This window comes from Phyllostomus discolor, chromosome 4 (assembly GCF_004126475.2).
Source record: "Phyllostomus discolor isolate MPI-MPIP mPhyDis1 chromosome 4, mPhyDis1.pri.v3, whole genome shotgun sequence".
Classification (NCBI taxonomy): domain Eukaryota; kingdom Metazoa; phylum Chordata; class Mammalia; order Chiroptera; family Phyllostomidae; genus Phyllostomus; species Phyllostomus discolor.
The window spans coordinates 145,515,664-145,542,333 of record NC_040906.2 but is presented as its reverse complement, the minus strand read 5'-3'; the positions used below and the strand labels follow the sequence as shown (position 1 = coordinate 145,542,333).

The window sequence follows — 26,670 nt, the reverse complement described above, 5'->3', positions numbered from 1 at the left end:
TGTTATGCGTCCTCTCTGCCCTCACTGCTTGTCTCCGCCCTCCTGCCAGTCTGGATGAATGTTTCTTCTTTAACACCTTGGTTTTTGGACTTTATACAGTTCAATTTTCAGGCAGTTCTAGTTGTTTTTTGTTTTTAAATTGATTGTTATCCTTCTTTTGGTTTGCAAGGAGGCAAAGTATATCTACTTACACCTCCACCTTGGCCAGAACTACTGAGTGGCTTCTTTGGCTTAATTGTACATTGATAAGATTCATCTATGTAGTTGAATTTAGTCATAATTTATTTTTTCACTATTGTGTATATATCCTATAAAAACCTATATTTTATTCATTTACTGCTATAAACATTTAGGTGGTTTTCAGTTCTTGGATTTTTACTAACAATAATACGAACATTCTGATACATGTTGCCTGGTGCATACTAAAGAGTGAAAAATTTATAGTGCACAGTTATCTTTAACAGTGTATGTTGAATAGGATACCAGAGAATGACATTACCAGCAGACAGAAAGAGCTCTTGGCAAATAAAGATTTTAATAGTTGAAATAAAAAACTCAGTAGAAGGGCTGTAAGAAAAAATATGAGAAATATCCTAGAAAGTAGAATCAGAAGACAATTATGAAGGCAGGAGATTAGCGAAAGTAAGAAAATTAGAGATATCTAGGAAGAGCAATAGCCAGCTCTCACTATTTTCTCAAGAAAATAGTGAAAACTATCAAACAGTATATAATATGCTCCTAGAACATAAAGAAATGCTGTTCCCAATTTTAAAAAGCCAATCAAGTAGGCAGCACAATATATCAAAAAAGAACCAAGGAACATTACTGTAAAATTTTAGAACACCAGGGATTAAAACAAACAAACAAACAAAAAACCCTTTATGCTTGTAGGAAAAAAGGCAGGCAGGGAAGCAACTGGTAGCATATAAAAAGTTAGGAACTGAAATGGCATTAGACTTCCCAGCAGTTTTGCAGCAGTGGAAGAAACAGCCAGTCTCTCAGGAGAGTCCGTTGGAGGGACCGATAGGATCCTAGAACATACACAAGCCCACCCATGCAGGAATCAGCACCAGGGTAGCTGGAGGGGTGCAGTTCGCTTGTGGGAAGCAGGAGAAGTGACTGAAAGTGGAGCAAGAGCTGGGCAAGTGGAATTGTTCCCTCTTTGACCCTTCCTCATAACCTCTGGCTATAAAAACCTGTTGGGGTGTGGCAGCTGAAGAAACTGCCAGTCTCTCAGAAGAGTCCATTTGATGGGCCCATGGGGTCCTAGAATGTACACAAGCCCACCAACTTGGGGAATCAGCACCAGGGCAACAACTGGAAGGGCCACCAGTTGTTTGTGGGAAGTAGGGAAGTGACTGAAAGTGGCTGCTTGCAAGAGCTGAGCAAGCAGCATTCTTCCCTCTCTGACCCTTCCTCCCACATACAGCTCCACAAAATGGTGAAGTGGGTTGCCCTGCCCTGGTGAATACCTAAGGCTCCGCCCCTTACAACATAACAGGTACACCAAAACAAAGAAATGTGGCACAAATGAAAGAACAGATCAAAACTCCAGAAAAAGAATTAAGTGACAAGGAGATAGCCAACCTATCTGAGGCAGATTTCAAAACACTGGTAATCAGGATGCTCAGAGAATTAATTGAGTATGGCCGCAAAATAAAGAAGTGAAGGCTATACAAAGTGAAATAAAGAAAAATATACAGGGAACTAACAGTGAAGGGAAGGAAACCCGGGACTCAAATCAACAATTTGGAATGGAAGAACATTCAACTGGAACAGAATGAAGAAACAAGAATTTTTTTAAAAAATGAGAGGCTTAGGAACCTCTGGGACAACTTTAAATGTACCAACATCTGAATCTTGGGGATACCAGAAGGAGAAGAGGAAGAGCAAGAAATTGAAAACTCATTTGAAAAAATAATAAAAGAAAGCTTCCTTAACTTGGTGAAGGAAATAGACATGCAAGTCTAGGAAGCATAGAGAGTCCCAAACAAGATGGATACAAAGAGGCCCACTGCAGGACACATCATAGTTAAAATGCCGAAGATTAAAGATAGAGAATCCTAAAAGCAGCAAGAGAAAAGGAGAGAGTTACTTACAAAGAAGTTACCATAAGACTATCAGCTGATTTCTGAAAAGAAACCATGCAAGCAAGAAGGGGCTGGAAACAAGTGTTCAAAGTGATGAAAAACAAGGACACACATCCAAGATTACTCTATCCAGCAAAGCTCTCATTTAGAATGGAAGGGCAGTTAAAGTGCTTTCCAGATGAGGTAAAGTTCAAAACGATGAACAGTAAAATGACAACAAATTCACAACTGTCAACAACTGAACCTAAAAAAAAATGAAAACAAACAAACTAGAACAGTAACAGAATCACAGAAATGGAGATCACATGGAGGGTTATCAGTGGGGAGTGGGATGGGACAGAATGGGAGAAAAGGTATAGGGAATAAGAAATATATTTGGTAGGTACAAAATAGACAGGGGGAGGTTAAGAATAGTATAGGAAATGAAAAAGCCAAAGAACTTATATTATGTATAACCCATGGACATGAACTAAGTAGAGGATGATGCTGGAGGGAATGGGAGTACCAGGCTAAGGTAGCATAACTGATAATATATACCTGTAAAAAAAGGCCACTCAGCAAAAATAAAAAAGTATATGGTTAGAGAGGCAGGTCCAAGATGGAAGTAGCATTCATGGATGCTGAGCTCACTCCCTCCTCAAGAACACATCAAATGTACACCTGTATTTAGAGCAGTTCCTCCTGAGAGACAGTTATGAGCCAATTGAATAACTTCTGCACAAACAAACAAGAGAGACAGTCTGCCTAGAAAAGACCAGGTACCACAAAAGGTCTCCAGGAGCTGAGGAATCAGTGAATGCTGTTTACATTTTCCCTGAATGTGGATAGCAGTTGGGAGCTCCATCTAGGATCTCCAGCCAACTGGCCTATAGGGCACTGGGTGCATTCATAGCCATCCTTTCTGGAGGTAGATTGAGCAGAAACAAGGGGGTCTGTAGCTTTCATACAAGAGTCCCCTTTAACCAGAGAATGATCCAGCAGGTACAGCACTTGCTTTTCCAAGTATCTAGTGGGCTGTGCACACAAGAGATCAGCCTCAAGAGAGGGCACAGCTAACAAAATGCTACAATACCCACCTGTAGGACTACCCTGAGTAGAGGAAGTGCAGAGGTAGTGGGGCACTGCTCTGTGCCTATGTGGGGCTGCCGCTCCTGGGGAGAGAGTATGGAGCTAGCAAAATGCTGCAGTACCTACACACAGGACTGCTCTACAGAGGAAGCGTGGAGGTAGTAGGGGCACTGCTAGGGGTAGTAGGGGCACGTATGTGTCCCTCCTGACTACAACGGGCTTGGTAAATATACAATAATCATAGTGAGTCAACCACTAAAAAAGGTAATAGCAATGTTAAAGATAATAGTAGCAAAATTAACTATAATTACAATAAATTATTAGGGGGCACACACACACACACACACACACACCCCTTGACATCAAAAACAAAAAAGTGGAGAGGAGAGTAAAATACATGAATCCACTTTTAGAATGTGATTAAAGTTAAATGACTATTAGCTTAAAGTAGATGTGGTGGATATGTACACAAACCTCACAGTAACCATAAATCAAATATGTACAAAAAAATATACACACAAAACAAAGAATGGAATCCAATGAGAACATGAAAGAAAACCAACAAATTGAAGGCAATCAAAAGAAAAAGAAAGGAACAGTGAAGAACAACTAAAATAGCAATAAGCACATATGTATCAATAATTACTCTAACTGTGAATGGACTAATTACTTCAATTCAGTTACTTCATAGAGTGGCAGAATGGATAAAAAGACATGACCCAGTGGTTAGCTGCTTACATGAAATCTACTTGAGATTGAAAGACACACACACACATACACACACTGAAAGTGAAGGGACAGAAGGTGATATTCCATGCAAGTAGAAATGAAAGGAAAGCTGGAGTAGCAACGCTTATATCAGACAAAACAGACATGTCATTTTTAAGGGGTCAATCCAAGATGAGGATATAACAGTTGTAAATATCTACACATCCAACATAAGGGCACCTAAGTATATAGAGCAAATATTAATGGACATAAAGGCTGAAATTAATTGTAATTGTATAATAGTTGGGGACTTTAATACTCCAGTTAGCCCAGTGGATGGATCATTCAGACAGAAAATTAATAAAAAATAATGGACTTAAATGCTACATTAGATCAGTTTGACTTGATAGACATTAATAGAGCATTTCACTAAAAATAAACCCAAAAAACCTGTAGATTACATATTTTTCTCAAGTACACATGGAACATTTTTCATGATAACATACTAGGCCAAAAAACAAGCGTTAGTGATTTCAAGAAGATTGAAATTATATCAAGCATATTTTCTGACCACAGTAGCCTGAAACTAGAAATCAACTAACTACAAGAAAAAAAATTGAGAAGAAAAACACAAGTATGTGGATGTTAAATAGCAGCCTTCTAAAACACCAGTGGATCAAAGTGGAAATCAGAAACTACCTTGAGACAAATTAAAATGAAAAACACTTTATAAAATGTATGAGATGCAACAAAAGCAGTTATAAGAGTGAAGCTTGTAGCTATGCAGGAACATTCTCAAATAACCTAAATTTACACCTAAAGAATCTAGAAAGAGAACAATAAAACCCAAAATAAGGGGAAGGAAGAAAATTATAAAGGAAGATAAGAACAGAAATAAATTAAATAGAAAATAGAATATTTATATGGAACTGGGAAAGACCATGAAAAGCCAAAGCATTCTTGAGAAAGAAGAACATGGTTGAAGGTATATAATGCTCTCTGAATTCAAACCACACTGCAAAGCTGTAATAATCAAAGCAGTATGGTATGGGCACAACACACACACACACACACACACACACACACACACACACACACACACACATATCAATGGAACTGAATTGAGAACCCAGGAAAAAACTTTGCTTATATGGTCTACTACATATATGACAAAGGAGGTAAGAGTATATAATGGAGTAATGACAGTATCTGCAGCAAGCGGTGTTGGGAAAAATGAACAGTTACATGCAAAAGCTGAAACTGAACCATTCTCATCATATACAAAAATAAATTCAAAATGGCTTAAAGACCAGAAAACACAGATAATAACCTATGGACATCAATGTAAGTAGAATCATTTTTGTAATGTCTTTGCAAACAAGGAAAACAAAAGCAAAAATAAATGAAACTTCATTAAAAAAATCTGCACAGAGAAGGAAACCATCAAGAAAACAAAAGGACAACCTACTTAGTCGGGGAATATATTCAGATGATATATGCAATAAGGGGTTGATTTCCAAAATGTATAACAAATGCATACAACTCAATAATGAAACAACTAACTGATGCCAAAGAAATATAAAGCATTGTAAGAAAATATGAACATGTCAACAAATAGGACAATTTGGATGAAACATACAAACTCCTAGAAACATATAATTTTGCAAAACTGAATCAGGAAGAATGAGAGAATCTGGACATCTGTATATTGTATTGTGTTCACCACTCCAAATATTATATTGGGTTGGCCAAAAAGTATGTTATGTTTTTTCTGTAAAATACACATTTTTTCATTTTCACCAGTAACTATTGATTTGGTATTAGGAGTATGTTGGCTATCTGCTGATATTGGCTTCTAGTGGGTAGAGACCAGGAGTGCTGCTAACCATCTTCCAATGCATAAGACAGCCTCACAGCAAAGAATCACTTGGCCAAAACATCAATAGGACCAAGAAACTTCACAGACCACTTTTGACACAGTTGATCAGAGCACCTTCTCCATATACTGCAAAAGTCTTTTTTTTTTTGCGTTTTAATTGCATTTTTACTTTTTCTGAAATAAAGAATAATAGAAAAACAGTATGCAGATTCCTCACAAACCTAAAAATAGATCTACCATATGACCCAGCAATCCTACTCTTGGAAATTAATCTGAAGAAAATGAAAATACTAATTAGAAAAAGTATATGCATTGCTACATTCATTGCAGCATTATTTACATTAGGCAAGCTATGGAAGCAACCTAGGTGTCCACTGATACAGATGAATGCATAAAGAAGATGTGTGTGTGATCACAAAATAGAATATTACACAATAATAAATAATGAAATCTTGCTATTTGTGATGCAGATAGACCTAGAGGATATTATGCTAAGTGAAATAAGCCAGGCAATGAAAGATAGGTGGTTTCATTTATGGAGAATAAAAAAATAAAACAAAAACAGATTCAAACAAATCAAAGGGATGGTTACTAGAAGGGAAGTGGTGAAGAGTTGGTTGAAAAACATGAAGGGGAATGTAGTCACTAGTATTGTGATAAGTTCACATGGTGACAGATGATTTTTGGAATTAGTGGAGTGATAACAATGTAAGGTAGAAAAATGTCAAGTCATTATATTGTGTACTTGAAACTAGCATAACTATTATACACCAATTATACTTAGATGGAAAAATTTAAAAAATAAAATTAACTGACTATAATCATTTTAAAACCTGTGATTACATTAATACAAGTTAAAAATACTCGTTGATTTAAGTTCTGATTGGAAGCTCTGTGTTCCTGTGTGAAACAGGTTGACTTGTAGTTGTGAAATGTGGGATGACTTCGTAGTCTTCTTAGAGGATCCCTAAATGTCAGTATCTTTGTGTCTTTTCTCTTGAGTTGGTCAGTTTCTCTAAAGGGAGTCTTTTACTTTTTATTTTTAAGATTTTATTTATTTATTTTTAGAGAGGGAAGGGGGGGTGTGGGGGTGGGGAGAGAGTGAGAGAGAGAGAGAGACATCAGTGTGCAGTTGCTGGGGGTCATGGCCTGCAACCCAGGCATGTACCCTGACTGGGAATTGAACCTGCGACACTTTGCTTCGCAGCCCATGCTCAATCCACTGAGCTGTGCCAGCCAGGGCTGTCTTTTACTTTTTTATATTTGTTTGCCAGCATTCTGTTAGCTGATCAGGGTAAGGAGGTTGGGTTCTCACCATTCAATATGCATTTTCTCATCTCATTCAGTGTTTAGACTCAGTCTTTCCTGCCTTTATTACTAGTGATTTTCAATCAAATTTTCCTCTACCAGGATAAAAGAAGTGCAGTTTTCTGACCACATGGAGATAGGGAGAATATATAACATTCTCTGTCATTCCATAAGTAAACTTTAAAGTTTTTCATATTTACATCCTCATCCCCATTTTAGGATGTTATACATAAGATGGGTCCAGTGTGGAGCCTTTTCAGGGTTCTGGGCTTTATTACACTGTACCACCATCTCGCTTCACTCTAGTTCTTTTCCATCCTCCCGAAGTATAGTACTAGTTTTAGTCTGCCATTGGCTTAATGCTTTATTCTTTTTGCTTTTTGGGTTTATGTATTTCTGATGACCCCTTGTCCACCTAGTAAGGGATTTCAGGGGAAAGAATTAATGCAGCCATTTATCTGAAACTTCAGACTTTGATTTTCAAATTTAGGAAAAATTTTTCCCCAGTGATTTGGTAACGTGAAGTCAGACTTCCACATTGAAGAGACTATCTAAATTTCAAAAGAATTCTGTTGTGGAATATTAAAGAGAATTCTAAAAACATGAGAAATAGATGCCAAAAAATTTGTTCAAAGTATAGTCAGAGTATTTTTCATTGAAAAATAATTTGGTGACTATGAGATGTAAGAGATGTTTATTATACATTTGTTTTATGGAAATGTGATTGGAAAAGTTAAATACAAACAAATGTATAATGGATTTTATAACACAAAGGAAATGTGTTTTGGGATACCAAGAATATTGATCTTAATGGACCAGTTATAGATAATTTTTTTCTGAATTATCAAAGATATATCTTCATTGCCTTAAAATTAATCACTTATGCCCTTTCTATGATTTCTTGCAACTGTAGTTTTGATATCTAAAGGATCTTTTAAAGTTCATTTCTCATAAATTCCTTTTTTAAAAGATGTTATTGATTTATTTTTAGAAAAGGAAGGAAGGGAGAAAGAGAGGGAGATGAACATCAATGTGTGGTTGCTCCTCGCTCAACCCCACTGGGGACCAGGCCCACAACCCAGGCATGAGCCCTGATTGGGAATCGAACCAACAACCCTTTGGTTTGCAGGCTGGCACTCCAATCCACTGAGCTACACCAGCCAGGGCTTTAATTCTTTGAATTTATGTACTGCTTTTATTTGTACTCATTAAAAAAATGGGCTAAAGTAACAAAATATGTATGTAAGATATGTCAATATGTTTATGTAAATAATATACATAATAAAATTAGCATATATAAAATAATATATATAATTTATTATTTGGTTATGGAAATTTTATCCTAAGTTAATGGCACAGATTAGAAAACATTGGTTAGAAGTTTTAAGAACATTTACATAAAATGGTTGATTGGTATTCCTGGACTTTTATTTATATTTAGTATAAATGGAAATAATCATTATTAGGTTAATTTTCTTGAATTCTTAGAGTGCTACAAGTTTAGTATATCACTTGATTTTTAATCAGATATACATAGGGTGTAAATACATGTAAGCATATGTTTGAAGAAGTTAAAATATGGAACAAATTGTTTTTCTGACCACGTTCCTTGTAAATGTTGATCTGAACAAAGTTGGTAGAATTTAAAGTACTCTGCTTCAAAAAATTCATCTGATTTATAGATTGTATTTACAGAATGTATTCATTCCTATAGTGATTTACTGTTAAGCTTTAAAAATACTTCTGAAAGGAGCATCATCCTGATGATTTATTTAATGCAATTTTATTTCCTTAGATGTTTTTATACTATGTTTATTTTAACATTAAGGTTAATGTGCAATTAATTAGAAAGTTATCAATACAAATTAGCCCTCTAAGTCTGCTGCTGGTTGTAATAAGGATTTTCAGTAGTTTGTTCACACGTTCATTCACCTAGTCCATATGACTCCCAGTATGTAGTCGTACTCCTACTGCCTGCAGTTGGGTATGACAATAAGTATTAAAGACAACTGGTTCTTGCATTAGAATGAAGTTCTAGCCAATCGAGTTTTAAATCTAATGTGAAAACACCCAAGTGTACATAGGAGTTGGCCACTTTTCATTGTCCAGTGTTTTACTTGGAGAAATAAATCTTCAGTGGAAGAATGCAGAGTCTTTGTGGCCTGGCTTGATTTATAAATGTGAATTCTGCCAAATTCCATTTAGAGTTAGCCTATAAATTGTATACTAATTTCAGTTATTTAACTTTTTAGAGCTAGGACTTTTATTCATTAAAGTAAAATTTTCAGGGTGCTTTAGCTGAGAAACAAATCTTGATTAATTTGTTGTGTGCTGCAAATATCTATAAGTGCTTCTTGATGAAGTTTATCTGGCTACTAAGATAGAAAACAGCTTTAGCCTATGAGTTACAAAAGCAAAATCACAGGAAATCAGACATACTTTCAAATTATGGCATGATCACTGGAAAGAATAACAACTCATTTAAAGAAATCTACGTAAGACATTTTATAGGTAACTATTGGGCATGATTAATGAACATGTGAGTTTGATCTTTTCTAAGTACTGTTAGCTGTATATACTAAAGGCAGTGTTATAAGTACCTTTTTAAAAAAATAACTTTTAGGATATAAATCACCACATCTAGAAGTTCCCGAATTCCTAGTAGGGTGAATCTGATAACTTGTGCTCTTTTACATGTCATTGTGAAGTTTCTGTGTTTAGAGTCATGAATTACTTAATAGGAGACAGTTGGTGGATTTTCTGGCAAGAGTATTTGTCAGTTTGTTCCCAAATGACTAATGACACATTGTACTTTACACCACAGTTACCTTGTTTGCTAGTAGAAACCTTCTAGTATTTGTGCTTTTGGGAGGAGAAAGGAACTGGTAAGGAAATGGGGAGTGGTTATTTTGTGTATATATATAATTTTTCTACATTCTGTTGTATATATGTGTTTGAGGGGAAATTTTGTGATAAATTCAAAGTCAGGTAAGTTTCTTTTGAAGAAATATTTTTAACCTGAATACTAGTAGGTCAAGTTTCTTATACAAATCTATAAAGAAAATTTCTCTCATAATGAGCTAAGGTTTTACTTAAGGTAAATGACTTAAACGTGGACACAGCAGTAGAGTACAGTGGTTAAGCTGGGGTTCTGAATTTAAATCATGGAAATCTTATTTGGTAGCATTGTGAACTTAGATCAGTTATTTAACCTTTTTCTGTCTGTATTTTCTTGTCTGTAAATAGAGCTAAAAACAGCACTTATTTCACAAGGACGTTGTATTTCACAGTACATATATCATAGGAGTTGATAACTGGAATACATTTAGCATCACCAATATTGTATTAACAAATATATAAATGACCCTGAAACACCAGTATAAAAGAACCTTTGCACCCTGATGTTCATAGCAGCACAATTTACAGTAGCTAAGTGCTGGAAGCAACCTAGATGCCCATCAGTAAATGAATGGATCAAAAAACTATGGTACATTTACACAATGGAATTCTGTGCATTAGAAAGAAAGGAGCTCCTGCCCTTTGCAACAGTATGGATGGAGCTGGAAAGCATTATGCTAAGCAAAATAAGCCAGGCAGTGAAAGACAAATACCATATGATCTCACCTTTAACAGGAACCTAAACAACAAAACAAAGAAACAAGCAAAATATAGTCAAAGACACTGAAATAGAGGACAGGCTGACAGTGACCAGAGGGGAGAGAAGAGGGAATTTCAGGGGAGAATGGGAAGGGTTTACAGGAACAAATTTAAAGGACACATGGAGAAAAACTGGCGGGCGGGGTGGTAATGGGAGGGAAGTGGGGAGGGATGGGTAGGTGAGCTGGAATGGGAGTAAAAGGCAGAAAACTCTACTTGAACAATGATTAAAATAAAATTAAAAAACACAAATATACAAATGTTAGCTATTATTATTTACTTAAATAATTTTATAATATAGCCACATGATTTTTAAAAATAAATGACTAATTTCCTTAATATGTATTAAGTTTTTGGTGTGATTGTTTTTTACAAAAATCTGTATTTGAAGCAATTTGTGTTCATTTAATCTTTACTGAGTAAATAGAAATTTGGTAAAATTTTTAGCTAATCGTGTTATGAATGAATGGATGGGTACTTAGCTCATATGTTAACAAAACAAAGTGTGAATCATCATTTTCCTCCCATCTTTGTTACCTTTGACATTTTATAAGGAATGTTGTTTTGATTTCTTATGGAAAGCAGTGGTAGACCAGAAGGCAAATTATAAGTTTTGTGATCCTAAGAATTGGGTTTGGATCCCAGTTCTGCCTTATCTTTGGTGATTTTATGGTTGTTGAGATCCACGAACTTTGGTTGTACATTTTTTGTGGTGATGAAAATACTCTGTCAAGATTGTTATTGTAAGGATTAAATGACATGATACAGGTAAAAATGCTTTTGCAAATACGGTTTATCCAGAAGCAGGTACAAATGTGTTATTAAACAAGATATGGAAATTTAGAAGGCCTTGCTTCTTTATGGGGTACCCTAAATATAGGTGGGGCAAAAGTAGGTCTACAGTTGTGAGTATGAGAAACACAGAGTTTATTCTTATCTTGTTATTTACTAATTATTGTATTATTTTTCCATATGATCAACTGTAAGCCTACTTTTGCCCTATCCTAGAGTTTATGAACTTAATCTAGGTGTAGATTTTATGGTATCTTCAAACTATGAATTTAACTTTTGGGGGAAGTATCCGGTTAGCATTTGTATTCACTTATTAACATGGCCATTTTGTTTCCAGGTAAATAAAATGGAAAAAATTAAAATTAGACTAGGAAATAGTTTACATTATTATTGTTCATAATTTTGACTAATGTTACAGATTCTGAAAATGATGCTAAGGGTACATTGTAGTTTGTACAATGTATGAAATAACAAAAGTTTCTTTTTGAATTATTTTTTCCAAGTTAGTCGCACCTTAGGAAGGAAAGACATGCTAAGCCTATTAATTGATTTTATTGCTTCATGTCAGAACTTGGGTGTTCTCATTTTCTTCTTTTTCTCATAAATCAAAATAAGGTAGTTTTGTTAAATGTGAAAATTGTGGATAGTGACAGACTTACATAGCATTTCTCTGAATCAGGTACTGTTTTAAATGCTTAAGTTAACATTCGATCCTCATAACTGTTAAGATGAAGGTGATGGTATTAGTATCTCTGTGTTATTGATGAGGAAACTGAAGCACAGAGGTTAGGTAACTTCCCAAAGTCAAAGCTAATGTATTATGAAGCCAAGATTTGAACTCAGTCTAGCAACAGAGTATGTGTACCTAATCCTGACTATTACCCTACAAATCTGTTTTACATTCTTCTTCTAAGATTTTCTTTATTTTTTAGAAAGAGGGGAAGGGAGATTGAAAGAGAGGGAAGAATCATTGATGTGCAGTCAGTGACCCCTCACACATTCACAACCAGGGACCCATTTTCCAACCCAGGCATGTGCCCTGACCAGGAATAGAACCAGCAACCTTTCACTTTGTGAGATGATGCCCACCTCACTCAGCCACTCCAATAAGGGCCCTTTTTACATTCTTGATTTTAAAGTAAAACATTGATTACTGAATAAAAAGATTCTGATACCATATAAATTTAAGCATGAAATCTTTGGAAGCTAAAATAATCTCCATAGGTAATTTTTAATGTTTTGCCTATTTTTTCATGTAATTGTTCTGAAATTAATTCCACTCAACTAATACTTGAAGTATTACATCTATGTTGTGTGTCATTGCTTTTATGTTTTCTATTATTTAAATCAACTTAAGTTTTATTTACTAAATTCTTTCCATGTAAAATCAGGTTTAAATTTTAAATGACTTTTTGTTGAAACATATATGCACTTAGAAGTATAGTTAAAAGTGTGTAGGTTGATGAAGTTTCACAAACTGAAAATCTTGTGCAACCAGAACTCAAATCAAGAAGTAAAATTGCCAGCATTATTCAGAAGTAACATTTCATCTGCTGAGCTTAATTATTTAATTTATTAAGCATTGTTTTTCTTGTTCCCTGTGACATAATTGTAATAGCTGTTACTAATGTCATTGCTATCATTCAATATCTATGTTAACTTGCATTTATTATTTTATCACATAATTTTGATTAGTTCATCACAGTTAACAATGTTTTCGAACATTGTACTGAAAACAGTAATTACATAATGTAAAATTTTTTATCTACATTCTCTCCTGTATGCCCTATGACTTCCAGCACTGACCTTCTTAAAAAGGAACTTTTTAATATGATCTCTGTTGTCTTTTACAGGGCATCTTCTCTGCATTCATTTTCATCCAAGTCATTCTGGGATTTCTTAGTAGACGGAAAAAAATCTATTACTGGGCATAGTTCAGGAGATCACATCAAAAAAGTTTGTTTTAAAGGAATTGAAAATTCCCAGGCTCCAAAAGTTATAAGGTAATAAAATAAACTTATGCATTTTCTACCTTAAAATGTTCTGTGGTGGTTTTATGTTCTGAAATAATCTTTAAATACTTATTAGGCAGATTTTTTTAATCCTCTTTTGAAGATGTTTATTGATTTTTGGGGGGGACAAGGGGAGAGAAACAGCAATGAGACATTGATCAGTTGTCTCCCATATGTGCCCCAAATGGGGTTGGAATCTGCAACCTAGGCATGTGCCCTGACTGGAAATCAGACCCATACCTTTTGGTATATGAGCTGACGCTCCAGCCAACTGAGCCATGCAGCCAGGGCAGTGAGGCAGATTTTTACATTTTTTTACATTCAGAATTAATGCATATTTTTGAAGCTTTATTTTGATATAATTGGCTTATAATAAACTGTATATATTTAAAATATATAGTTTGAAGTTTTGGCATGTGCATATACCCATTAAACCATTATCATCAACCACATTCAAGACAGTGAATATAACTGTCATTTTCAGAAGTTTCCCCATGCCCTTTGGTAATCCCTTCCTCCCTTTCCCATCCTGCTGCCTGTACAATTACTAATCTGCTTCTGTCAGCATAGACTATCTTGTGTATTCTAGAGTTTGTATCGATGGATTCCTTCATTATATACTTTTTTAAAAATCTGTTTTTTTATTCAGCATATATTTTGAGATTTATCCAAATTATTATGTGTATCATTAGTTCATTCCATTTTATTGCTGAATAGTATTTTATTTATGGATATAAAACAGTCTGTTTATCTGCATCTGATGAGGGATGCTTGGGGGTTTCCAGTTTTTGTATAGCCATTTTTGATACTGGTTTTTAAAGTCCAGTATATTTTCAAAAGAGGTTTTATATTTTAAGGTTACACATGTAATCTCTTAAATGTTGTTAAGCTTTGGCAGTGAAAATGTTTATATCTAGCTACATTTGAGTGCCACTTGTACATATACACGTGCATATGTGTGTGTTTTGTGTCTATTACATATGTATTTATAAACAAATGTTTTAAAATAAACCTGTACTCAGAAAAGTGTAAGACATTGAAGAAAGGAATCAAAGAAGATATTGATAAATGGAAGCATAGATTGTGCTCATGGATAGGAAGAATTTATGTCATTAAAATGTCCATGCTACCCCAAACCAATCTATAGAGTCAACACAATTCCTCTTGAAATACCAATGGCTTATCTTGCAAAACAAGAACAAATAATCCAAAAATGTGTATGGAAACACAAAAGACCCTGGAAAAAATTTGAAAAGAAGAACAAAGTGGGAGGTATCACACTACCTGATATTAAACTGTACATTGCTGTAGTAATCAAAAAAGCGAGGTACTGGCATAAAAATAGACACATAGATCAGTGGAACTGAACAGAGAGCCCAGAAATAAACCCCTGCATATATTAATTTGTCAATTAATTTATGATAAAGGGAGCAAGAACATGCAGTGGGGTAAAAGACAGTCTATTCAATAAATAGTGTTGGGAAAGTTGGACAGATACATGCACAAAAATGAAACTAAACCACCTTCTTACACCACATACAAAAATAAACTGAAAATGGATTAAAGACTTAAACCTAAAACCATAAAGCTCCTAGAAGAAAATATAGGCACTAAAAATTTCTGACATTTCTTTTAGCGATATTTTTTCTGACATATCTTCTTAGGCAAGGGAAACAAAAGAAAAAATAAATGGGACTCTATTAGAATAAAAATTTTTGCCCAATAAGGGAAACCATTAATGAGATGAAAAGACAGCATAATGAATGGGAGAAGATATTCACCAATGAAACATCTGATAAGAGGTTAATATCCAAAACGTATAAAGAACTCAGATAACTTAACACCAGAAAAATAGCCCAATTAAAAAGTGGGCAAAGACTGAATAGACACTTCTGCAAAGAACACATACAGATGGCCAATAGACACATGAAAAGATGTTCAACATCATTAATCAGAGAAATGAAAATCAAAGCCACAATGAGATACAACCTCACACCTCTCAGAATGGCTATCATCAATAATTCAACCAAGAGCAAATGTTGGCAAGTATGTGGAATAAAGGGAACCCTAGTCCACTGTTGATGGGAAAGCAGATTGATGCAGCCACTATGGAAAACAGTGTGGAAGTTCTTCAAAAAATAAATGGAATTTCCTAATGATACATCAGTTCTTCTTCTGGGTGTATATCTGAAGACACCCCAAACATTAACTGAAAAGAACATATACACATCTATGTTCATTGAAGCATTATTTATAATAGCCAAGCTATGAAAGCAACCAAAGTGCAGATCAATAGACGAGTGGATAAAAAAACAGTGGTACATGTACACAGTGGAATACTGAGTTATCAAAAGAGTAATACCTTACCTAGAGGGTATTAGGCTAAGTCAAATAAGTCAGAGAAAGAAGTAGAAACAGACTCATAGATTACAGAGAACAGACTGACAATTGACAGGAGGGGTTTGGGGGGCTGGATGAAAAAGGTGAAGGGTTTAATAAGTACATAGTTAGTTACAGAGTAGTCACGAAGATGTCAATTACAGCATAGGGAATATAGTTAATATCATAACTATGTATTGGGTCAGATGTGTACTTGAAATACTGGGGGGACTACTTGGTAAAGACATGATTTTCTAACCACTTTGCTGTATATCTGGTACTAATACAGAATAACATTGAATGTAAACTAATTGAAAGAGAAAAATAGTCATGTACACATCTCTCATTAAGTTTGTCTATTCTAGACAAACTTTTTAATTAGAAAAAAATTTTAAATTGTTTATTATTCTCTGTGATTAACCTACATCTATTATATTTTTATTTTATTTTTAAAGATTTTTATTTATTTATTTTTAGATAGAGGGGAAGGGAGGGAGAATGACAGGGAGGGAAACATCAGTTGGTTGCCTCTCACATGTCCCCCAGCTGAGGACCTGGTCTGCAACCCAGGCATGTGCCCAGATAGGGAATCAAACCAGCGACCTTTCAGTTCCCAGGCTGGCACTCAACCCACTGAGCCACATCAGCCAGGGCTACATCTATTATATTTTTAAAAACTGAATATGGTGCATAATCTTTTTTTGAAATAAGAAAACATAATATCATTGGTTTTGTAAGTTATATCATGATGTCCTGTAGACTATGTTTTTAAATAGAAAGAAAAGTAAATTCTTTATTTTCCTACTGTGAGACACTATTTTCCTCTATCTGTATTTCTCTTATCCTTTTTGTTTTGCAGAAGAGTTACCCTTCCAATCCAAGGCTAGTATTTTTACCTTTGCTTGTGTCTTAACTCTTTTATACTTCAGAAGCCTTAAACTATAAACTACCCCTCTCTTTTCTTACAACCTTTTCCTTTTAAGTAGATTCTTCCCATCTGGTTTTCAACATGCTCATGTCTGTCGTGTGGCCTGGGTAAGATAATCAGTCCCTTACTCAGCCCCCATACTCTGTTCTGGCAGTTGTCCTGTCGTTACCAATCTTCTACTCCCTTCACAGCCAGATTCCTCAAAGAGCTGTCAGCTCCCACTCAGTTCATAATATATTCTGGCTTCCAGTCCCATTGCTCCACTGAAACAGGCTAAGTTTATCAGTGCTCTCCATATTGCCAACACTTTTTATACGGACTCATTGTACTTGAAGTTCAGTTATAGGTCATCTCATTTAACTTTTTTTTCCCTACTCTATTTCATAAGCTTCTATGTTCAGTTATCAGCTACACACTATAGACTCAGAATTTATATTGCCTACCCACAACTATCATCTGAGCTTCGGACTTCGTTATCCAACTACCTTCTTGATATCCTGTTCTGTTTGGATGTTCAGAAATACGTTAAATTTTATGTCAAAATCCAAACTTAATGTTTTCCTCATACCTCCCTCTTAAAACAAAAATCAAACAAACATGATGAAACATTGAACAGCCCATTCTTCCTGCTTTTTCTTTCTTGATAAATGGCATTTGCAAGTCTTTGACTATCCATCTTTCTCACCAATGTCCAGTCTGTCTTCAAGACATGGTGGTCTTATCTCTTCAGTATTTCTCAAATCCACATACTGAACTTTACCTCCACTGCTGTCATCCTTATTCAGACTATTGTGATCATTCACCTGGTCACCTGAGTAAGCCTCCCAACTGGTCTTACCATTGCCTTCCTTTCCTTCACTATACTGAGCCAGTGTGTTCTCTTTAAAATGTGGATTTGACTGCTCTTAGGATAAAAGCTATAATTCTTATATGGTCTTCAAGGCCTCTGCCATCCTCTTTAGCTTTATCTTTTAACAATGTCTGTATTCTAGCCATCTTGGCCTTCTCTTGGTTTCTCAAGTGCCATTTACTTCTTTCTACCTACCTACCCTTTGACTAGAGTTGACTGTGAGTTTTTCAGCCTCTATTCAGTCATATTCTTTGGACATGTCTGGCTTCCTTTTTGGGGTTAGTTTCTTGTTATATATGTTCTCAGTGCACTTTTCATTCTTCATGCTTTTCATAGTTATACTTTTTATTAGTGGGATTCTTTGATGTTTTCTGCTACAGGTATTTTAATGTCTGTATATTCAACTACATAGTTCAATGGGAGCAGGAAAGATTGCTCTCTTTGCGCACCACCAATGCTTAGAGTGTTTCCGTGCATGTAGTAGGTGTTCAGTGAGCATTTGGTGAATGATGGGATAAATAAATGAAATAAAATTGCAGCTCTGTCTCAAGTAACATTTGTTTCTAATGTAGCAAGTTATATTGTATTTCTTAGATGTGTAAATTTTAAAGTATGAAATATTAAGTTTCTGTAATTTTTGTGTAATTTTTTAATATTTTAAATATTAAAACTAATTTCTTTGGATAAATATTTTTGTCATAGACCTCTTAAAATATTAAGGACCTGTGGTTTCATAGTTGATCACTAGAGTGTGCTATAACATCAGGGCTCTTAATTGTGGAAAGTGGTGGATGCTGTTACACTACTTTGGAAATTTTAAAGGAGTATATGATAGTATCAGGCCATCCATACAATGAGTGTTTGATAAGTGGAAGTTGATTTTTCAAATAGCTCTGTATTATCATCTGATCACTGAGAAAGAAAATAGCTTGAGGTTTTTTTTATTTTATTATAGAAAATATGTAATCATAACTGAGTTTTAAAAGGAAATAATAAACCATAACATATATAGTAAATTATTAACTAATTCATTAACTTATGGGACACCTGATATATATATGTACAACATTCTGCTGGCCTCTTGAGTGTATATAAAAGTATGATACACAGGTCCATTCTTAAATGTGTTTGAAATATAGTTGGTAAGTCTCCTTATGCACACATGGAAGTTATATGACAGAGTGAGAATGAAATTACAGTTCAATTTCACCTAATTCATGTCCTGGTTCCGGCTCATTCTCTCAATATTTATCATCTTAGTTATAACAGTCACTTCTATTCCAATGTCAATGTGAATGTGGTAGATGTATGCAAAAAACTAAAATTAGCTGTAGACGTCTACAATAATACCTTCTAAAACAAAAATTTCTTGAACAGTCAAAAGAAAAAAAGAAATTACTGTACAATTTAACAGTATTAAAGAAGTCACAGAGCAACATCTGATTAAGTGCCAGATGAGTGGTTCAGATGAGGAAAAAGTGGCTGGGCTAGAATTGTAAGGGGAAACTTCATTGAAGAAGGGTTTGAGTATAGTTCATAAACATTTTTTGTACTCAGTCCCAAATATCTGATCATTATCTTTATGGCCATATAAGTAATACTAGAAAAAACTATTGATATATTTTATTGCCACAAGTTTTTGAAAATAGGATGGGATTTTTAAAAGAGGAGAAAGGGCAGTATAAACAGAGGAAATAGTGGGAATTAAAGCAAAAAGAGAGGAATGCTTATGGTCCTTTAGGGAATGGAGAGGCGGGCAGTACAGAGATTAGGGAGCTCATCTCAGGAAATTCCACAATTTCCTATGTAATTTTCCACAATTAAAGACTAGGGAAATCCAAGAATTGAAGTGTTATTTGGGGGTGTTAAAATGTAGAAAAGAGGGATTTATGCAATTTCTCTTTATTTGTTACTTATGTGTTTTTTTCATTTTAAAATGTTTTCTTTCATTTTCCTTTCACTAAATACCTCCTTATGTAATTTTGAGTACAAAATGTGATCTTATGTTTCTAATTAGTAAGAAAAACTACTTGTGAGACAAAAATTGTTATATCAGCTCTAATCTTACACAGAAATCTTTGTAGTTAAGCCAGTATAAAATTCTTTTTGAAAAAGTAAACTATATGAACAAAAAGTAATTTGGTTGTTTTCTTCAAGTCTAAATTCAGCAAAATTAATGCTCTTCAGTTTAAACAGCAATATTTGAAAGAAGATTTTTCTGGAATATTTGTTTTTGTTTTTTAGAAGGCTAAATTTTATACAAATTGTCTATTGGGATACCTATTTCTGTGTTGCACATACTGTAAGCTTAATAGTGCTGTACTTATTATCTAAAAGCTTAGAATATTTTTTGTATTTGCTTAATCATAACTATTTTAGTTAATAATTTTTACTTCATTCTAAGATGAAATTTTGACAGACTTTAAGTCGTTTTGGTAAATTTATAATCAATGAGGTTATCCATGGAAATATCATTATTAGATTGTAATTTTCTACTGCAATTATAATTTTATGAAACAGATTTAAGTTGCAGTCTAATGGTTACAAAAGGCGTCTGTGAACCTTTGTGAACCTCAATTTCCTCATGTATGAAATACAGTAATGCCTATCTTACAGGTTTATTATAAGGCCTAATGTATATGAAAGTACTTTATAAATTACACAATATTTCATAAGTAAGTTATACTTAAGCTCTGATTGCTTAACTTTGATTTAGCAAGGCCTATATAAGAAAGATACTTTAGTCTTAATATCAAATTCTGTTAGCCAGTGACATACCATTTTCTAACACAGAGCTTGTAGCTGCTACTTCTTAACAATTAAATAATAATTGGTTCTGCATTTTTTTTTAATTTCTTAGAAACACTTTAGCTAATCTCTGGACATCAGGATGATTTTTGAGCACCACTTAAGTCATTATATGTTTGTTCTAAATTAAGCCTATAATCTTCGCCTTAGACTTACTTTAGGTCCTTTCAAGGAACTTAAGGGAGTTTGCATTCAGTCTCTCTCTAATGTAGTTAGTTATCCATTCCATCAGAATGTAGATTTTTCCATTTATTTTATAGCCGTTTTAATCTAGATTTTAATCATCTGATACATTTATCCCAACAGCTCACTAGTTCATCTTTTTGGCTTCATTTTTCTCCTAGTTATCTTTTATTTCATTCTAGAGACTAATTTTTGGATGTCGTAGGTCAGGTATCCGGTAGGTTTCCAGTCATAGAACTTCATTAAAACTAAGAACCCTGTAACTTTACCTATTTTCATTTCAGTTTGTACTTCATTACCTACATTACTGGTAAGAAAAAGTTACCAGTAATTAAAGGAATAGGGACATTTTCTAAAAAAGAAAATGACAACAAAAAACTCTGCTTTTATTTTTATCACGTTCTTAAAATCTTTTGGCTTCCTGCTTAGGTTGCTTTGTTTCAAGTGTCCTGCTAGACACTGAGATACATAGATGAATGAAACACAGTCCTATACATTGAGAAACCAGTTTAGTAGTTAAAACAGACATGTAAACAAGAATAACATAGCGTGTGAAAGCTCTATAATAGTAATTGTGCTGTAGTACCAGAGAGAAGGTGATATTTGAACCAATCCTTAAAGCCTGACAAGACATTTGTAGTGCAGTGTGTTCTAGACTAAGGGGAATACTAGAAATAAAGATAACTTTGTGATAACGGAGAAAACATTGAACTCTGAGTGAAAAAGGTCTGGATTTGAGTTCTCTCTCTGCCACGTACCCAGTTTGTGAATCAGGCATATTGTATAATATTCTGAGCCTTAGTTTCCCAGTCAGTATAAGGGAAAGAATGTATACTCTCTTTCACAAAGTATAGCAAAGATTAAGTGAGATAAGTCTAAACATTTTGGCTTTCACTGCATTTGTATTCTGGCCCTTCTGTTTCATTTTGACTTTATTTATTTCCCTTTTAATCTCTTCCACATTCTTCTGTTTATTGATGAGAACAGCCTACTTTTACTTAAGCCACCAAAATATTTTACCAGTGCTTGTATTTGTACAACTAAAACCCTATCTCAATTTCACTTTCCTCAGTATTAATGTCATTTCTTCAGTGATGTCCACAGCATGTACCCACTTCCTGTTATGTTAATTTCTTCTGTGAATCTATAGCACTTTGTACATATTGGTATAGATATCAATTACAGTACTCTCATGCTGTTTTATCATTGCTTAAACAGATTTTAAAATCTTCCTACCAGTGTTTTTGAGAGGGAGGACCTGAGTTTTAATCAGCCTGATTTTCAGCACCATAGTGCTGCCAGTAACTGTGCATAAATGAATCTGGAAGTCAGTATTTTATACTGTTTGTACACTCTCAGACTTTGTTGTTAAACCTGTCGAGGCCTGTATTTGCTCATTGCTCAAACAGGGCATTTGATTAATTTTGATAATCTCTAAGTATCTTTCTCACTTTAAAATTCCATAATTTGGCCCATCTCTATAGTACGTTTGTTAATTTTTTCCTTTATAGGAATGCTTTCTACTGCCCTCATCCTACACCCCCTTTTTAAAATTGTCTTCTGCTTTTGAGGCCCTCCCAAAGGACCAAATCCTTTTGATTTTTATAATCCTTATGATCAATAGATCTCAGTTTGCTAGATACTGTCTTAAATTCTTTTCTGTTGTATTATTTATGTCATTTTATATCTTGTGTCCTCACCCAGTTTGTGAGTTCTTAGAAGACCATGTCATATAATTCTGCCTTATCCATAATCTCCAGCTTATCAAAGAATTGACTATATTTTAGTCACTCACAAAATTTAGACTATGTATCAGTTACTCACAAAATCTGGTTGCAAATTATGTCTCACACACACACACACACACACACACACACACAGTAAGTCCTCATTTAATGCCATTGATGGGCTCTGCACCTTTAAGAGAAATGAGGTATAATGAAACCAATTTCACCATAGGCTGATTTTAAAAATAAGAGTTAAGTTCCTACAGCATCTCATCAGTGTTATAATTAAACAACATTGTATAAAATGATATTATTCTAGGCCTTGCTGTATTTTGAAACAGTGATAATTTGTCACTTTTTAGTTATAAAATATCAATGTTAAACATCTTCACAAAGTTGTCTATTTCTTAATGTATGTCTGATTACAAGAATGGCTATATGAATATTTTTTTAAATAGGCCATTTCTTGCAACATCTTCCCTTATGGTATTTTATATACAAAATTGTTTAAGTACCTATAGATTTTTTCTTTGCTTGTAATTTTAAAGGTAAGTCTGACTGCATACATTAATTTGTCCCTGAGTCAGGGAATTACAATTCTTTCTCTGTATTTCTACAAAAAGCAATTTTACTAATGGTTCTAGAAGCTTTAATTTTCAGTTTGGCATTTGTTTTGCAGATGTTCTACTCATGGTACCCCAGGACCTGAAGGCAGCCACGTCTCAGATGCACCACTTCTAGACAGCCACAAGTAAGGTTAATTGATTAGCTTTGGGGCCTCCTAAGGTAGGCTATTGGTTAGCACTGAAAGAGAATATGAAGAAATTGGGAGTAGTATGATACTAAATAGAATATTTTATCTGAATACTCTCTGCTCCAAAGTTTGAGTTACTTTTGTATAGACTCAATGTAACAACAATATTGCATCTGCCCCATTTCACTTTTTAAGTGTTTTCTAAAATTTTCTCTATAGCACTGATCCAAGTAAAATGTTCTTTTTTTCTGTTTCTCACCTTATTATTCTGTAAATGGAATGCAAAAGCTTTCAAGTTCCTTATGTTGTAGGTCACTGGGAAAAAATGTAACACATTAAAGAGTATTTTGGAGGAGATAATTGGATGAGAAATTTGGGAAGATAAGTGAAAACTCATTGTGTTGTTATTATTATTCTCTCAGTCCCTGGTTATCTTCTTCATTGGCTGCTCCTCCTGGGGTAGCCCCAGTCACTTTCGCATCGATTGTAGAAGAGGAACTACAGCAGGAAGCAGCGCTTATCAGGAGTCGAGAAAAACCCTTGGCTTTGATTCAGGTAAAGACTGTGCCTATGCGGGTTTCATTTTGGGAAGACCTACACTATTTTATCCTTACATCTTAAGAAAATTATGTTTGTTTGCTTTGTGTAAGTGCATATATTTATCAAAGTAAAATATATAAGTAAACTGAAATCAACAATTTAAGTATTAATGTATTGAGGATAACTAATTTAGAACTAATAAATTGTGATAAAGCTAATATTTTTAGCACTGGTGATTCTTTAAACTGTTTTAAAAGTGACCTGTAGAGAACTTGACATTATCTAGTGTATTACACATTCCCCAGAAGTCCAGTGAGCATTATTAAGAGTTCTTAAAGCAACACATACCAATTCTGGCTTACTTAAAGAAAAAGGAGTTTATTTGAGGATAGTTTGTAGAAAATATTCAGCTTGTAGAATCTGTTTATTAAGACTGCCCTGCCTGGTGTGGCTAAGTGGATTGAGTGCTGGACTGTGAACCAAAGGATTGCTGGTTTGATTCCCAGTCTGGGCACATGCCTGGGTTGTGGCTGATCAATGTATCTCTTGCACATTTCCCTCACTTCTTCCCTTCCCCATCTCTAAACAAACAAACAAACAAACAAAATCTTCAAATCTTTAAAAAAATGAGTTGTTGGTTAAAAAAAAAAAAAGATTCCACAGACTTAGGCTGAAAGACCAGACAGCCAGGCTTGGAAACAAAGACCCATTGTTGCCCTAGAAACCTCACAAGCAAGAGTTTGAAGACCTGTACAGTAATAGAAATTAACCTCACAGAATGAAGGTATTGGAATGAATGAATTCCAACTACTATTTTCAGTTTCTTTTTTTCTTCTACTGAAGATTAAAATTCAAGGAGAGGTGGGTATCTGATTATCCTAGTTCAGGCCTCAAGCCTTCTTGCCAAGGGAATAGTAGGATACCTAATTTGATTCAACTCTGTTGTATCCATAGAAAGTGGGAGTTCCACAGAAGGAAATTGGAACGGTATTATAATCTTGCTTAGTTAATAATTAAAAGAGTAAAGCAAGTTTTCCTTTCTTTTTCCCCTTCCCTCTGTTCAGATTGAGGAGCATGCAATACAAGAGTTGCTGGTTTTCTATGAGGCATTTGGCAACCCTGATGAGTTTGTCGTTGTTGAGAGGACACCTCAGGGACCACTGGCAGTACCTATGTGGAATAAGCATGGATGCTAGTTTGCTGTGGAATTGAGATGCATTTTTCATAAGTCATGATTGTAACAAAGAAAAGCTGTGGAAAGGAATTGTTAAAATTTAGTAACATCATTCTAGATAGAATAAGAAAGATCTAATTTCTGTTCTGCAGTTTTAGCATATAATATTTGTATGATTAAAAAGAAATTACTTAGAATCGTGATTTTAGTAATTTTATGTAAAAGTGTGTGAGAAGAAAAACTAGATTAAGTTTAAATTAAATCATTTCTTCTGAATAGGTCTGAAAAGAAAATGGGAGTGATTGAAGCGTAAAACTTAAGAGTGGTACATGAAAAACTTTCCATTTGAAAATTTGGAATAAATAATTTAGAAGATTTTTGCCAAATACCTGTTGTCACTTCTTTTTGATATAACATTGATGAGCTTAAAGTAGTAGTATTAGCCATTACCTTTGATCCATTAATGGCCAAAGTTTTGTGTTTACTACAGTAGTTATGTTTCATTCTTGTGTCTTTTTTTGATCAAGCTATGAATGTTGTAGTCTATTTAAAGTTTGAACTGCTCAAATGCTATATTATTTCAGCTGGGATAGTATATTCTTTATTTTGCATTTAACTGTGGAGTACAGTGCAAAGGAAATATGAATACTTCTGAACATCTCAGTCCAAGATAATAGTTCCTTTATAAGATTTGGAGTCATTATGGGTTGTTTCTTGGTGGGGAAAGACCTTATAAAAGCCTAATTGTGACAGAATCCATTTTCTAAAGTGTTGAAATTTTCTGAAACAAATGCTTAATTATATATTATAAGAACAAAATCATTTAGAAAGTTGGTTTACAGTTAACAATATTATGTGATCAGAAATTCTCTGAGACTAGATTATATGAGTAGACATAAACATTATGTGTTTTCTTTACAGTATGCTGTTTGGTTTATTTTTGAGTAAATTTTTTTAAATGTCACATCTGTGCTCCAGTACCTAGACAAATTGAGACCGTCGGTGTTCTAATTTCTAGGACATCAGCCTAGGGGAATATACAGGAAATTCAGGTGATGGGAATATGGCTGAAACTAACTCAATGATCGAGGTTTACCTGAAAGAAGCAAACTTGTAAGTAAATGTGCAATAAAAAATTTTGATCACTGCTGTGTGTTTGATATCTTGTACTTATGGACATCTATTATAGGAGGAATTACTAAATTTATTAGTAAAGAAGGATACCTCTTAATTATTAGTAATTAGTAATTAACTAATTATTAAGTGAATGCCGTATCTATTCCTTGACCACTTAAAAGAGGGCAGTTGTCCTAAAAATGCACCTGTGAAAGGTTTTATATTATGTGTCTGAGTAAATTGAGAAGAAATGAATTTTGTTTTATTGGTGTTGCAGTAAAGGGGCCTTCTGAGTAATTTATTTGAAGCCTTGACTCTTACATGTATATTGGCATATCGAATACTTAGAGATGCAGTGAAGTGATGATGATTTTCATGGGGTACTTCATGTTGCTTGGGAGCCACACTAAAGGGCCTTTGTTGGATGAGACTGGAAGGAGGGACGAGGGCTGGCTGAATCTTTGGGGCCTTGGGCCTTAACAAACCTTAATCCGAAGTTGTATTTTATGGACTGTTTTATATGGTAAGGTATTCTATTAAATTTCCTTTCAAAAGAGTTAATTTGCTAGTAAAATTAAAGATAAGTACTGCTAGAAACTACTAATTCATAAGCAATTCCATGAAGATAGCAACCTGATGCACCGCCACTACAGAGCCCAGGAAAGTGGTGTTCTCCTCTGTGACATGATTCTGCCTG

General features: G+C 34.3%; 1 protein-coding gene across 2 annotated transcripts in view; it reads left to right on the top strand.

Annotated features, from left to right (window-relative positions):
* Positions 1 to 26,005, top strand: part of IBTK (inhibitor of Bruton tyrosine kinase) — a 91,334-nt gene extending 65,329 nt beyond the window's left edge. Inside the window, exons 26-29 of one of the 2 annotated variants that reach the window (XM_036024391.1) lie at positions 13,356 to 13,505; positions 23,069 to 23,140; positions 23,566 to 23,698; positions 24,748 to 26,005. In XM_036024391.1, the coding sequence (XP_035880284.1) occupies positions 13,356 to 13,505; positions 23,069 to 23,140; positions 23,566 to 23,698; positions 24,748 to 24,879 (487 nt within the window). In that variant the 3' untranslated portion in view covers positions 24,880 to 26,005. The remainder of the gene's footprint in view (positions 1 to 13,355; positions 13,506 to 23,068; positions 23,141 to 23,565; positions 23,699 to 24,747) is intronic. The other variant, XM_028508737.2, reaches the window with a different exon arrangement.
* The last annotated feature ends 665 nt before the right edge of the window (positions 26,006 to 26,670 follow it).